Genomic DNA, 12,452 nt, shown 5'->3' on the forward strand with positions numbered 1-12,452 from the left:
TTGTTTCGGAAAATATAGATATTTTCCGAGACAACTCAAGAAGAGAGCGCTCTCAAATCATGCTTCAGCATCTCAGAAAAAAACTGATTTGACCCGAGAGGAAAGTATACTATTATTATTATTATTATTATTATTATTATTATTATTATTATTATTATTATGCAAAACAGTCTGACCCTCCCTCCTTACCAGTTGGTGGCGGTACAGCCCTAATTCCCTTTTTTCCCCAAACAGATCAAAAAGAAGAACCGAAGAAGAAGAAGCGGAATCAAACAGAGGAGAAGGAGGAGGAGAAGAAGAATCAGGTCTACAGTCCAAAATCCAAAACGCGGAAACAAGCCACCTAGATCATTAAACACAGGTGTGAGACGACGGCTCAGAGAAACACGTTGACATCATGCCCAGAAAGAAAGACGGCGTTAAAGGTGAGAATAAATGAGGGACTGTCCTCTGTTGCTGGGATTTCTTCTTCGTGTCTTAAGTTTCATTTCCCGACAACTTGAGCAGATTCATATATGTAGCTCGTTAGCTCAGCAGCTAGCTAATGTTTTAGCTTTGGGACAACGTCCAGAGAGCTGCTAATGTCGTTTTTATCACCGTGACTGCTGACTGTGATGGCTTTTTTAAAATTATTATTATTATGCTATGTTAGTTAACCCTGTTTGTGATGCTTGATGACACCTTTTCTACCTGCCAGGTGGAGCTCCGTCACCCGTAATCCGGGAAAACTCTCGGCTCATGCGCACACATGTGAGTGACACAAACCGTGGCACATGATCGTGTCACTGTTGTTGAGCCATAACTGGTCATGCTGGTTTTAATCAAACTAAAGTTCAATAGGGTCCTGTGCTGCAGCTTGGAGGACAATCAGCATTGTTAATTATGGTTTATGACATGTTGCAACAGTTGTTTATCTAGAGTCAGTTATGCAAATTCAGGATTATCGTTCACCTTTAGTCACAGATGCTGCTGACTACTGCCGTGACTAATTATTATTCCCATAGCTGATTAACCAGTCAGTATTTACTTTAGAATATTGTAGGTTCTTAGCATTTATGTTAGTCAGATGAATTTGCATAATATATAATATTGTAGGGTCTGAACCTGTAATATATAATTTAATCAGATACATTTTTTCATATATATATATATATATATATATATATTTGGTCATATACATTTGTATTTAATACAACATTTTAGGTTCTTAACCTTAATATTTAGTTTTATCTGGTCAATGTGTGTTATATATATATAATATTGTAGAATTGTAACTTCATATTTATTTGATCAGGTCAATTTTTCATTAGATATATGACATCGAAGGGTCTTAACCTTATTGTTTATTTTAATCAGGCTACTTTCTATGACATGTAATATTGCAGGGTTTAATCTAATATTTAACTGAGTCAGCTTAGTAAATATTTGGTGTGATATTGTCGGGTTTTAACCTTAATATGTACGGTGGTTAGGTGAATTCATGACACCAATCTTATTTCATTACTGGAAAACCCTTTGGCTCAACAGTTATTGTTTTAAATGTCTGATATAAATAACAGTTTTTCTGATTAACAGTCCAAAATGCAAAAATACTAAATAGACAATGATATAAAACAGAGAAGTTTTAGAAACTGGAACAAACTGGCTTTTGTCAGGTAGAAATGCAACGATTAGTCAATTAATTGTCAGCTATTACATGAGTCACCAACTATTCTAATAGTCGAATAATTGGCCTGAGCAACTTTTAGAAGAAAAACAGGCTGAACGCTCTGATTCCAGCCTCCTAAATGTGAATGTTTTCTGGTTTTCTTTCCTCCTCTGTGACAGTAAACTGAATATCTTTGGGTTGTGGACAAAACAAAACATTTGAGGGCATTACCTTGGACTTTGGGATCGACATTTCACTCATTTATTTTGACATTTATAGACCAAACAGCCATTCAATTCATCGGCAATGAGAATAATTACCTGCTGTCCTAATGACAGTCAAACAACAGCGTGCCTGATCCCTGTATTAAACACTAATCAGTAGACAAGCATAAATAACCCATGAAAGTTTTAATCTCCTCAAATGAAATAAACCTGAATTAAAGCATTATTCTCATTATTTGATCGCTTCACCTCGTTTGTCCTTAATTGCAGCCTTTGTAATGTGCTCATCGGATTTTTCTGAATTTGAAATCAATTAATTGTTTTGCCCTGGTTTCAGTATACGTTGTCAGACTGTTTATTCTGTCACCTCTCCACTGGAAAGTCCTTTAACTGGCGTTTTCTACAGTTCTCACAGCCTTCTTCTGTTAATGAAGCTAATAAAAACTACAGACGAGTGAAACCAGCAAACATTTAGGAACCAGAAACCAATGAAAAAGTATTAAGATGATTAATCTCCCGTTAAGCTAGTTGCTGTTTAATTTTCTGTCAGCCACCTGATTGTTTCAGGTTGATGGATGCGTTGAAGTTGCTGTTTTTTTCCCTGTTCAGGAGTCGATGGTGGATTACATAAATGGACGCACTTCTGCAGGCTCGTTCCTGGATGTCCTCGCGCCTGCCCTGTTCGGTGAGGCCTTTTCTGGATTTATGATACAGTGAAAATACTGATTAATGTCGAATCCCTCAACATCAAACACCCACAAAAAAATCTTTAGGAATAATAGAAATCAGCAGATTTTAGCAGATATTAATACAATTAAACTATTTTTGACCTTCAGATTATTGTGTGTAATTTAAAAGAAGGGCACTGGAGTAAATGTGTGGTCTTTTTTTTTTGTATTTTCCTGCAGGTTTAAATTTTTTAAAGCCCTTAGAGGACGATCTCATATATTCAGACGAGGACGATGACTATGATGATGATGATGATGAGGAGGAGGACAATGATGATGATCGCTATTATCGTCCAAGCAGAGCTGCTCACAGGACTTTAGAACCGCATCCTCAGATAAAGCAACTCACTGATGAGGTGCCACGCTTCGGTTTCTGTTGTTTGAAAATGAAACCGGGCTGCAAGTTTCTCGCTGACTCATGCACTTTGTGGAAAATAGATAAAGAGATTAAGAAATTAACCCCCCTTTTCACACATGCTTGTTTTCAGGAGGCTGATAAAATTGCAAAGGAATTAATAGAAGAAGAGGAGCGACGTAAGGAGAAAACTAGAAAAAACAAGCGCAAGAAAATGGTCAGCATATGCTTTAATGTTATAATTTGACACTATCTGAATGTTTTTCTTTGACGGCGGCTCACAACATGTTTCATTCTTTTCGTTACAGCGTAAAAAAGAAAAGAAACGTTTAGAAAAGGAGAATGCACTAAAAGAAAATTTACATGTAAGTCTAGTTTTGTTCTTGTTGCTGCTACAGTCGTCCTCAAATGTATTCATAGCCTCCCATTAAAGAAGGAACAAAAACAGGTGTCACTGAAATAAGTTGGAATTGACAAAAGATTCAATGAAAATCATGACATTGCTTTTGAATTGTGGTTCAACAGAAATAAAAAAAGAAAAGCAAACAAGCATGATGGAACCCATGAATTAATATTTAGTTGAACAACCCTTTGAGCAAATCACTGCCATCAAGTGTTTTCTGTAACTCTCCATCAGACTTCTGCACCTGTTGCTCATCAGCAAAGGGCTCCAATTTGACTGGGACAGTTTGGTTGTTTTTTTTTCAATTATTCTTTTCACCCACAATTCCAAAGCAATGTCTTATTTCACTAAATTAGAATTTAGCAAATTTTTATTTATTATTACTTTTTTCAGTTTCTAGTTATTTGAGTGACTTTTGTGAATTTTGCCTTTTCTTTAATGGAACCGTGTGAATACATTAGAGAACGACTGTACATGAACGTGTTACAGTCAGGAAATAAAATCCGTTTTTTTAAAAATTCATGCTGATCACTTGTAATGCTGTTTTGTTGTTGTTGTCATTTTAGGAGGAAGAACAAGCCAAGTCAGACTCTTCAGACAATCCAAAAGAAACCGCTATAATTGAAAGTAATGCAGAGGCAGATGAGTCCTCTCAATGTGGTGAATCTCAAAATGCAGTCGAGGCAACTGGACGTGATGAGCAAAGTAATAATGCTGAAGAAAAAATTCTTGTTACGGTGAATAAGAAAGAAGATGAGGAGCAAAAGGTTTGTGGAGGTTTCTATATTTCTGCTTGACATGGAACAGAATCTCAGTTTTCTTTTCATAAACTTTAACAATCTGCGGTTGTATCAGGATTTGTTGTACGCCAAAGTCAGTTAATGCGTAGCCGTAACGCTTTCTGGCATAAATCGTGATTTTAAGAATGACGTGATCGCTTCACAAAAGTACCTTGCAGATGATTATCCCACAACCGCCTCGTCTTGTCCACCACAGGAAGAAGATTTAAATAATTCATGCGCTGCTTCTGCTAAATCGGCGCCGGCGGAGACGTGTAACCAGAATCCTACAAAAGAAACAAAAAGGGAGAAAAGTAAATTACCTGAAGTTCGGCAGCCCGAGGAGAAAAAGACAGAGGTCGCTGAGAAACCTGAAGTTCGAAAGAAAACAGAAGAGAAGCCTGAAACCAAGGAAGAGGTGGGAATGTAGAGGCGTGATTATCAAAAATCTACAAAATAATCTCAAAGTTGTTTATTTTACCAACTAAACTATAATTTGTTTTCTGTGGTTATATTAGTAACTAGGAACTGGCTGAAATGTTATATTTATCATCAGATTAGACCCACTGAAGTCTGACTTTTTAGTTATATTTCTTCATGTTTGGTTCTTTTATGCTCAAATAATTCCTGTTTTGTGCCTGAAATCATCACAACTTGGTGTTTAACAGAAACCTGTATGCAAATGTAGTGTTTCCTGTAGTGGAGTGCGTGCGTCAGACTAATTGAAATACAAATTTTGACAGAAAACAGTGGATCCGGTTGTGGATGAGTATGCAAAAAGAAGCATCGAGCTTGCCAGTAAGTAAAATCTTCCTACTGACCTTGACATTAAACAAGAAAAAAAAAAAAGAAGTGAAAGTACTGAAACGGGCATCGCCGTTGTTTCTCTTCTTTTTCCCAGATATGGGGAATCGTTTGGCTGCCTCTGGACAGTTTGAAATGGCAGTGAGATTCTTTACTGACGCCATTAAGCACAACCCAAAGGAATTTAAGTAAGGAAATGGACTCAAATTGACTTAAGCTGTCGTTAAACCACACAGCAGCGGTTACTATTAACGGCCACAAATTGTATTTGCGCTCGTGTTTCAGGCTATTTGGAAACCGGTCCCTCTGTTATGAAAGATTACAGCAGCATGAAAACGCACTCAGGGATGCAGACCTCGCTCTCTCCATGGAACCGAACTGGATAAAAGGTCTATTTAGGAAAGGGAAAGCTCTCTGCGGGCTCAAGGTAAACCGCTGCTTCTCTTTCCAGTTAACACCGCTCATAATTCTTCTAATGATTTTTTAATATTTCCTCTGAATGATGCAACTGGATCGACATTTTTCAGACCTATAATTGTACAAAATGTTCCGTATAGTCAACACAGTTAATTTACAACGTACAGCTTTGAGATGCAGCTGTAAAGGAGCTTTTGTTGTATATCAGCGGCAAATAAACTGCGATGGACACTCAGTCGCCGGTTTATTGTGAAGCTGAAACTGATGCAGCCCTGCAATAAATCCACCATCATAAAGGTGATAATGTCCAGCTGAGAGGCGTTGATTCAGCTGTGTGAACATGCAGGCGGCGCTGCGTTGCTTCATACTGTCATTTAACCTGTCTTTATTCACCTACAGCGTAAAGGGAACATCTGTCTGAATAACAGAAATACTTAACAGCACGACAAACTACGAGTCTCCTCCTCAACGTTTTTACAAAAACTGAAAATTACAAGTCATGAAAGTAGGATTTATTGCTGGACTGTGTTATTTTAAGCTTGATGTAGCTAATAAACTGATACTAAAAGTTAGTATTTTTAATTTTTGTAATGATTTTCTGCAACAGTTTTTAATTATTATTTAATTGTTTTCTCAATTATTTGTTTTTCTCTTTATGGAAATAGTGAAAAAATGCCCTTTTCCTCACAATTTACTGTGAACTATGTACAATGTATGACACAAAAAGCTAAAAATTTCACATTTTAGAAGCTAGAAATGGCACATTTTTTCTAAAGGGTTGTTTGACTGCTTTATTTTAAGCTTGGTGAACCTAATATATCGCAAAAGTTTGCTTTTATTTATTTATTTAAATAGAATTTTCTGTGGCTGTGACTGTTTTTTTTCATTTTTCTCTAAAGTGTAAAAAATGCCTGTTTCTCACAATTTACTCAGATATCAAATATATTCTGTTCACAATCATGTGTGACAGAAAAACGTAAAAGAAATGTAAATTTGAAAAACTAGACACTGCACTTGTTTTTTTTACTTTTTTGCTTTAAAGAAATTCTAAGGGATTGTTTGACTGCATTATTTTAAGCTCGCTGTACCAAACAAACTGGAAATTTCCTGTAACTCTTCAGCTTTTTCAGGTTTATTTCTTGGTTTAAGATTTTAAATCCTAACTTATTTCCTGTGATATTCCAAATACGTCTTCTCCAGAGGTACTATGAAGCTTCGCTGATCTACAAGGAGGTGTTGAAACTGGAAAGTACGAGTGCTGAGGCCGCACAGGAGTTGAAACGAGCGCAGACGTTGCACCTCATGGTAGGAAACCCTCCTGCTCAACTATTTACAAGGCAAAAATGAAAATGCAAAAGTCCCCAGTGGCTAAAAAGCTAAAAACACTGTCACTCAGCACAGCAGCTGAAAAGAAGCAGAAATCCTCCTTGAAGCTCTAAGAATAAATAAAACATGAATACAATTTCCTCTGCTCTTGCTGTGACTGTTTTCCCACCAGTTGTTGATTATTTTCTCAATTATTAGTTTTTCTCTGTAAAGTGTTAGAAAATAGTTTTCAAAAATGCCTGTGTGACAAAGAAATACCTCAAAACCTCACATTTAAAAAGGTAGAAACAGCACAAAATATTTCTAAAGGATTGTTTATATCCAGTAGGTATGAGAAAGTAAAGCAATCTTAATTATACAAAGAGTACGATTAAAGTACCGATTGACAAGCAGTATTGGTCAGAGCAGTAGTTAAAATCTTAGTCTTTAATGTCTGTATGTTTATATGTTGTTAGCTCAGGAGGTTTTTTTTGTATTTCAGGAAATGGGCTTCACCTGGGCTCAGAGCTCCGAGGCCTTGAAGACTCACGCCTCGTTAGAGGAGGCTGTGGAAGCTCTGTTTGCCGGCGATGGTACCCAAAGTCCTGGAGGTAAATACAAAAAGATGTTTCTCAGCGTTGGAAAGATTCCATCGCTGTGATCTGAACGGCTCTGCTGTTGGTTCGCTCTCTGCAGGTGCTGGCGCCAGAAGGGACAACGCAGACCCGCCAGTGGTGCAGGAACACTACGACGAGGGAGAATGGATTGTCCAACAGACAAGCCGTCCTCGAACGCAGCACGTCAGAGAGTCTGAGGCTTCGGATCATAGCAGAGCAAAGTCTCATTCGCCGACGCCCCCCTCCAGGAATCCTGTTAAACCGTAAGCTCTCGTTTATTAGTTACGTTTTTAAACCAAAAGTTTTACTTCATGTTTGTTTAAGACAGACTTAAATTGTTCATGTATTTTGTAGTTATGATGAAATTAAGCAAGAAATCAGATGAGTTACTGAATTTTGTGTAACTTTGATTTTGATGTTAAAAGGAAGCAGGATGAGATGTTTTTAAGGTTTTCGATGCCATTTTTTAAATTTTGCTTCGAGTGCAAAAGACGTTTGAATTTAAGGTTCTTCTGCTGTTTTGTTAAAAGGAATCTTTTCCCTGTTTGGGTCGGATTCTTGGCTCCTGCTATGACCTACGTTAAACTCCACGAGCTCTTCAGCAGGTGAAGTATCACCATTTTTGCCTCCTTCGCGCCTCAGAGCATGTTTTTGTTTGTGTCCGTTTACAGTAAAAAATTAAATGTGAATAAAAATATTTTAAAAATCAGCGCAATTCACAGTGAAGGTAAAATAGGAGCACTTGCATTTTCAAACTTACTTGCTTTCAGTGGAGATGTCAGAAAAACATTTTTTAGGTTTTCATTCAAAGGTGGCACAAACAGTAATCACATTTGTAGAAAAGAAGACCAAATTGTGAATTAATCCAATGCAATTCTGTTGTGTTCATAGTGATCTGCTAATGTTTCTACCTCGGCCAAGCTTGTATTTATTTTTCTGAATTTTCTTTGACTATCGATTACCTGATTATTGTTTCGATTGTTTGTTTTTCTCTTTAAAGTGTCAGAAAATAGTGGAAAAATGCTTGTTAAAAGTCCCCACAGTTTCTTCAGATGCTGTTTTGTCATACAAACAGTCAAAGATATTCAGTTTACTATCATGTCTGACAAAGAAAAACCTCAAAAGTTCACATTTGAAATGCTAGAAACTGCATTTTTTTGTGTCTAAAGTCTCCCAAGGATTGTTTGATTCTTAAAATATTACATTTTCTGTCGATTGATTCATCGTTAAATCTCTTTGGCATTCCTTTTCTCATGCATGAATTGGAAACGTCCATGAGAAACGGGCAGACGGAAGCGTCCTTGTTTACATAAGCTGTGTAATATCCTCTCCTGCCCTCTCAGAGCCGGGACAGTCTACAGCATCAAAATGCTGCTGGAGCATCAGTGTGCCTTTGTGAACTACACCAGAAAGGAGGACTGTGAGAGAGCCATCCAGTGCATTAATGTACGTATCGGTTCCCTCTGATTGATATTTACATAATGCATGTTTAGACATTTGGCTGTTGTGTCAAATTTGAGCCACTTACAAGAGCTGAAGCAGCAGAACTGGTAATGTGATGCCACCTACTGCAGGGCTCCGGACTGCGACCTAAAGGGCTGCATATGTGACCGCTTTTTGACAGTATGCGAGTTAAAATTTGAGTCATATTTGTGCATGATGATCATTATCCTGATTTGGTTTACTGCATTAGACATAGAGGTGGAAAGTCTTGCAACTGTCTGATGCATGCACAAGCCATTAAGCTGTTGCATGTTCCCAAAATAAAGTGTTCTGCAGCCGCTTATTATAAAAATTAAAAAAAATGTAAAAATGAGGAAGGGGGTGCAGTTGCAGGCAGGAACTTACTGACTCACCCAGTGAAGGAAAAAGAAGCTCTACATTCAATTACAACTGGCAAACATAAGAACTAGGGCTGCAAAATTAAATAAATATCATTCACAGTCATGCATTTGGCTTCGCACAGTTGCACAAGCGCCATCGTCTACAGTGGTTTTCTGCTAAGCAAATGTGGATTAGCTTGGTTTCAACTTGTGTAAAACTGTTGTGAGAACGCCTTAGTTCCCCATTTTCAAAGTCGTTTTCGGTCACACATCTGTCTGAGGGAACTGCAGCTTCCTATCAGGATCTAAATGTGAGACGTTTAGGGAACATCAGTACATTTTAGTGCCTGTTGACGAGCAGATTTTCAGCATGTGCGGCCCAGTTTACAGGTGTGATATCAGATGACTTCTAGGAAAAGACTGGTGACAAAATGAACAAATTTCTGGTCAGAATGTTTTATAATGAAGTCATTCAGTCAGTACAAAACTAGGGTATGCAAATTAAGTATTCATCAGCATGCAAGGTTAATTAATACCACGCTGTGCCCAAGAAAAAGGTGCAATCAAATTATGTGCTACCAGTGGAGTAAGTGTGGAGCTGGAGATGTTTTCTTGTTAGAACAATAATCCACACTGAAGCAGTGACCTTGTGGAAACGTTCACAATCAGTAGCTTTGGTGTTTTTTTTACTTCAAACACTGGCCAGGATCTTAGGCTGTATCTTTTAATGGGTTTGAACATTTTGAACTTAAAAATGTGTAGATTCCCAAAGTGTTACAGACTGAAAACAAAGGATTTTTATTAGTAAAATATCCCAAGTGCAAAGCCAGAAGGTAAACCACAATGTGTTTTAAGCTGTTTGTATTCACAACCTGGAGAGTTATTTAAAGAGCAGGAAGCTGGAAACTTATTTTGATTGCATGTCTTTAAAGATGTGACTTTTCTTTCCTCTGTAAAGTTTATTTATGCTTTAAAGTTCGTCTGCGTCCCCAAAACTGCAGCATTACTTTCTCCATCGTACAAATCAGCCCTGAGATGAAACCCGACGGCTGTTTCTCTGTAGAGCAGCTTTTCATTTCCTAGGGTTTGTGGCTCTCTTGTAGAACTTTGATGGGCCGAATACACGCTCAAAAAATGATTCACAAATTTGCTTAAAGTTTGTTATTAGTTAGTAATGAGGTAGTTACGAGCACTGTGATTTTTAGAGAATGCAAGGGACTTTTGCTAAAGAGCTACATGAAAGTTATAAACTTTTTCCTGCACTTCAGACATTTCTTTAACACTTTTTTTGCTTATTTGCACAGCTGGAAAACAGACGACTGTATTTATGATTCTTAAGCCACCATAGACCAAACTGGAGCTGAAATGATGAGTCAATTAGTTGACTGTAAATGAACTGATGGTTAAAATAAGGGTTAGACTCTTTATAAGCAAAACAATCACTTGCTACGGTTTAGGTACAGTTTTTAATGCCTTTTAAAATCTAGTTATTATTATTTTGAACTTTTGCTCGAACACAAAAACACATTTAAAGACGTCAACTTGCACTTAGAGTTTTTTTTTACATTTTGTAGACCAAATAATAAATCTGTTATTGAAGAAAATAGTGGTCAGATTAATATATAATGAAGAACAAAACGGATGTAGGTGTCATTACAGCTGTAAAGATTTACTGCGTTTGAGTATCTGTGAACACTAGACACACGATATGTAACAGGATTTGTTTTTTACAGCTCTGGTTGAGAGTTTTACAAACATGTTTAAGCAGCATTTAGTGCATTAATAGACCTGAAGTGACCTGATGACTGTGTTTTTCCTCTACAGGGAATGGTGTTTGATGGTTCTCCTCTGACGGTTCGATATCCGTATAAAATCCACACTGGACTCGGTGTTTCCAAAACAGCTGCCACAGACAACAGCTCACGTCCAGGGTAACAACATACTATTATTTCTCCTGTATCGATAATCAGTTTACTGTAATTTGTGGACTATTGAGCGCACCTGAATATAAGCCGCACCCACTAACTTTAAAAAGAAAAACACGTTTTGTACATATACAGGCCGCACTTGTCTTTAAGCTGCAGGTGTCCACGTTGGAACATGAGATATTTACACAGAAAGATGTTTTAACTTTTAATTAAATACGTAGCGGTAACATACACAAATACATAAATGCTTTTTTTCTGAACTGTAACACGGCTGGTTAAGAAAATAAAACATCCAGCAGCCTACCAGGAAAAGTCATTGATCTCTATCTTCATCTTCCTCCTGCACTAAAACCACTAAAGTCGTCTTCTTCAGTGTCGGAGTTGAACAGCCTCAGAATTACTTTGTCACTTCCTCAGTCTCTCTTTCCTTGTTGCTCTCAACGTCACTTTTGTCTCAAGGCAAATTCGTAAAAATCATAAAAATCCATAAATTAGCTGCGTCATTGTTTAAGCCGCAGTGTTCAAAGCGTGTGAAAAAAGTAGCGGCTTATAGTCTGGAAATGACGGGAACTTTTTCATAATTAAAACCAAAGAACTTGTAGTTTGGTCATATCTTTTTGTACAACTTTAAACTGTGTGGATGTCAGAAATATCTATGACTACGTATGCAGATGAGTTGCCAGTTTTTAAAACCGCTTCTGAAAACTTCATATTTTCTTCTACAAGTGCGAATTATACCATATATTTTGTGTATTAATTCACTGTAAAGACTGACAAAGAAACCTCATCACATCTGGCCTCCTGCGCCTACATTTAAACAATAAATTAGTCTATTTATTCTAAAGCTTTACTACACTTTGACACACCTCCCCTACGGTGTAATCTTTCCGTGACCAGTAGTTTTTCCTGTTGTTGTTGTAGCATGTTCAAGAAGAGAGAGTGCTTCTTCTGGAGGACGACGGGCTGCACGAGGCAGGACTGCATCTACAAACACATCCCGGAGCACAAGAACATTGACAGGGACAAATTCACCAATAGACTGGGATACATGTCACACGCAGGAAATCAAAAATGAAAACAAAAAAAAAAAAAAGAAAACGCCAGCATGCAGTGTTTCCTCTCAGATTTGACGCGGTGGTGGTGGTGACAGCCTGCTTGTTTTGATTTCTGTTTGGCAACAAAAAAAAAAAAAAAAAAAAAAAAGGTTGTGTTTGGATTTCACATTTTGTTGCATTTTGGGAAATTTGTGCACCATGACGGCCATCGCTGCTGTATGAATAAAAAGGAAACCCTAAATTACATCCCACTACTGTACTATGGTAACAATCCATGTGCCTTTTTATAGTTGCATCGTGCCTCAAGCTTTCAGCATTCCTTGGCTGTTGGAGTTTGTCAGGGATTATCTGTGATCTCATCTGTTT

The 12,452-nt window shown here is 37.4% G+C and overlaps 1 protein-coding gene across 1 annotated transcript; it reads left to right on the forward strand.

The window, feature by feature from the left end:
• The first annotated feature begins 276 nt into the window (after positions 1-276).
• On the forward strand, positions 277-12,168 carry LOC103371534 (myosin-11). The gene is made up of 18 exons (XM_008300890.1): positions 277-425; positions 698-750; positions 2,482-2,557; positions 2,781-2,956; positions 3,089-3,172; positions 3,264-3,320; positions 3,925-4,125; positions 4,355-4,555; positions 4,881-4,935; positions 5,039-5,129; positions 5,227-5,368; positions 6,559-6,663; positions 7,166-7,274; positions 7,360-7,543; positions 7,811-7,885; positions 8,624-8,726; positions 10,928-11,034; positions 11,953-12,168. The coding sequence occupies exons 1-18, from the start codon at positions 398-400 to the stop codon at positions 12,104-12,106; spliced, it is 2,001 nt and encodes a 666-aa protein (XP_008299112.1). The 5' UTR covers positions 277-397; the 3' UTR covers positions 12,107-12,168.
• The last annotated feature ends 284 nt before the right edge of the window (positions 12,169-12,452 follow it).

Source organism: Stegastes partitus, unplaced genomic scaffold, assembly GCF_000690725.1.
Source record: "Stegastes partitus isolate 25-593 unplaced genomic scaffold, Stegastes_partitus-1.0.2 Scaffold1604, whole genome shotgun sequence".
Taxonomy (NCBI): Eukaryota; Metazoa; Chordata; class Actinopteri; family Pomacentridae; genus Stegastes; species Stegastes partitus.

Coding starts and splice junctions, on each gene's coding strand:
- LOC103371534 (XM_008300890.1), top strand. CDS start 398: ATGCCCAGAAAGAAAGACGGCGTTAAAG. Junction 426..697: donor AAAGAAAGACGGCGTTAAAG/GTGAGAATAAAT, acceptor TCTACCTGCCAG/GTGGAGCTCCGTCACCCGTA. Junction 8,727..10,927: donor GAGCCATCCAGTGCATTAAT/GTACGTATCGGT, acceptor TTTCCTCTACAG/GGAATGGTGTTTGATGGTTC.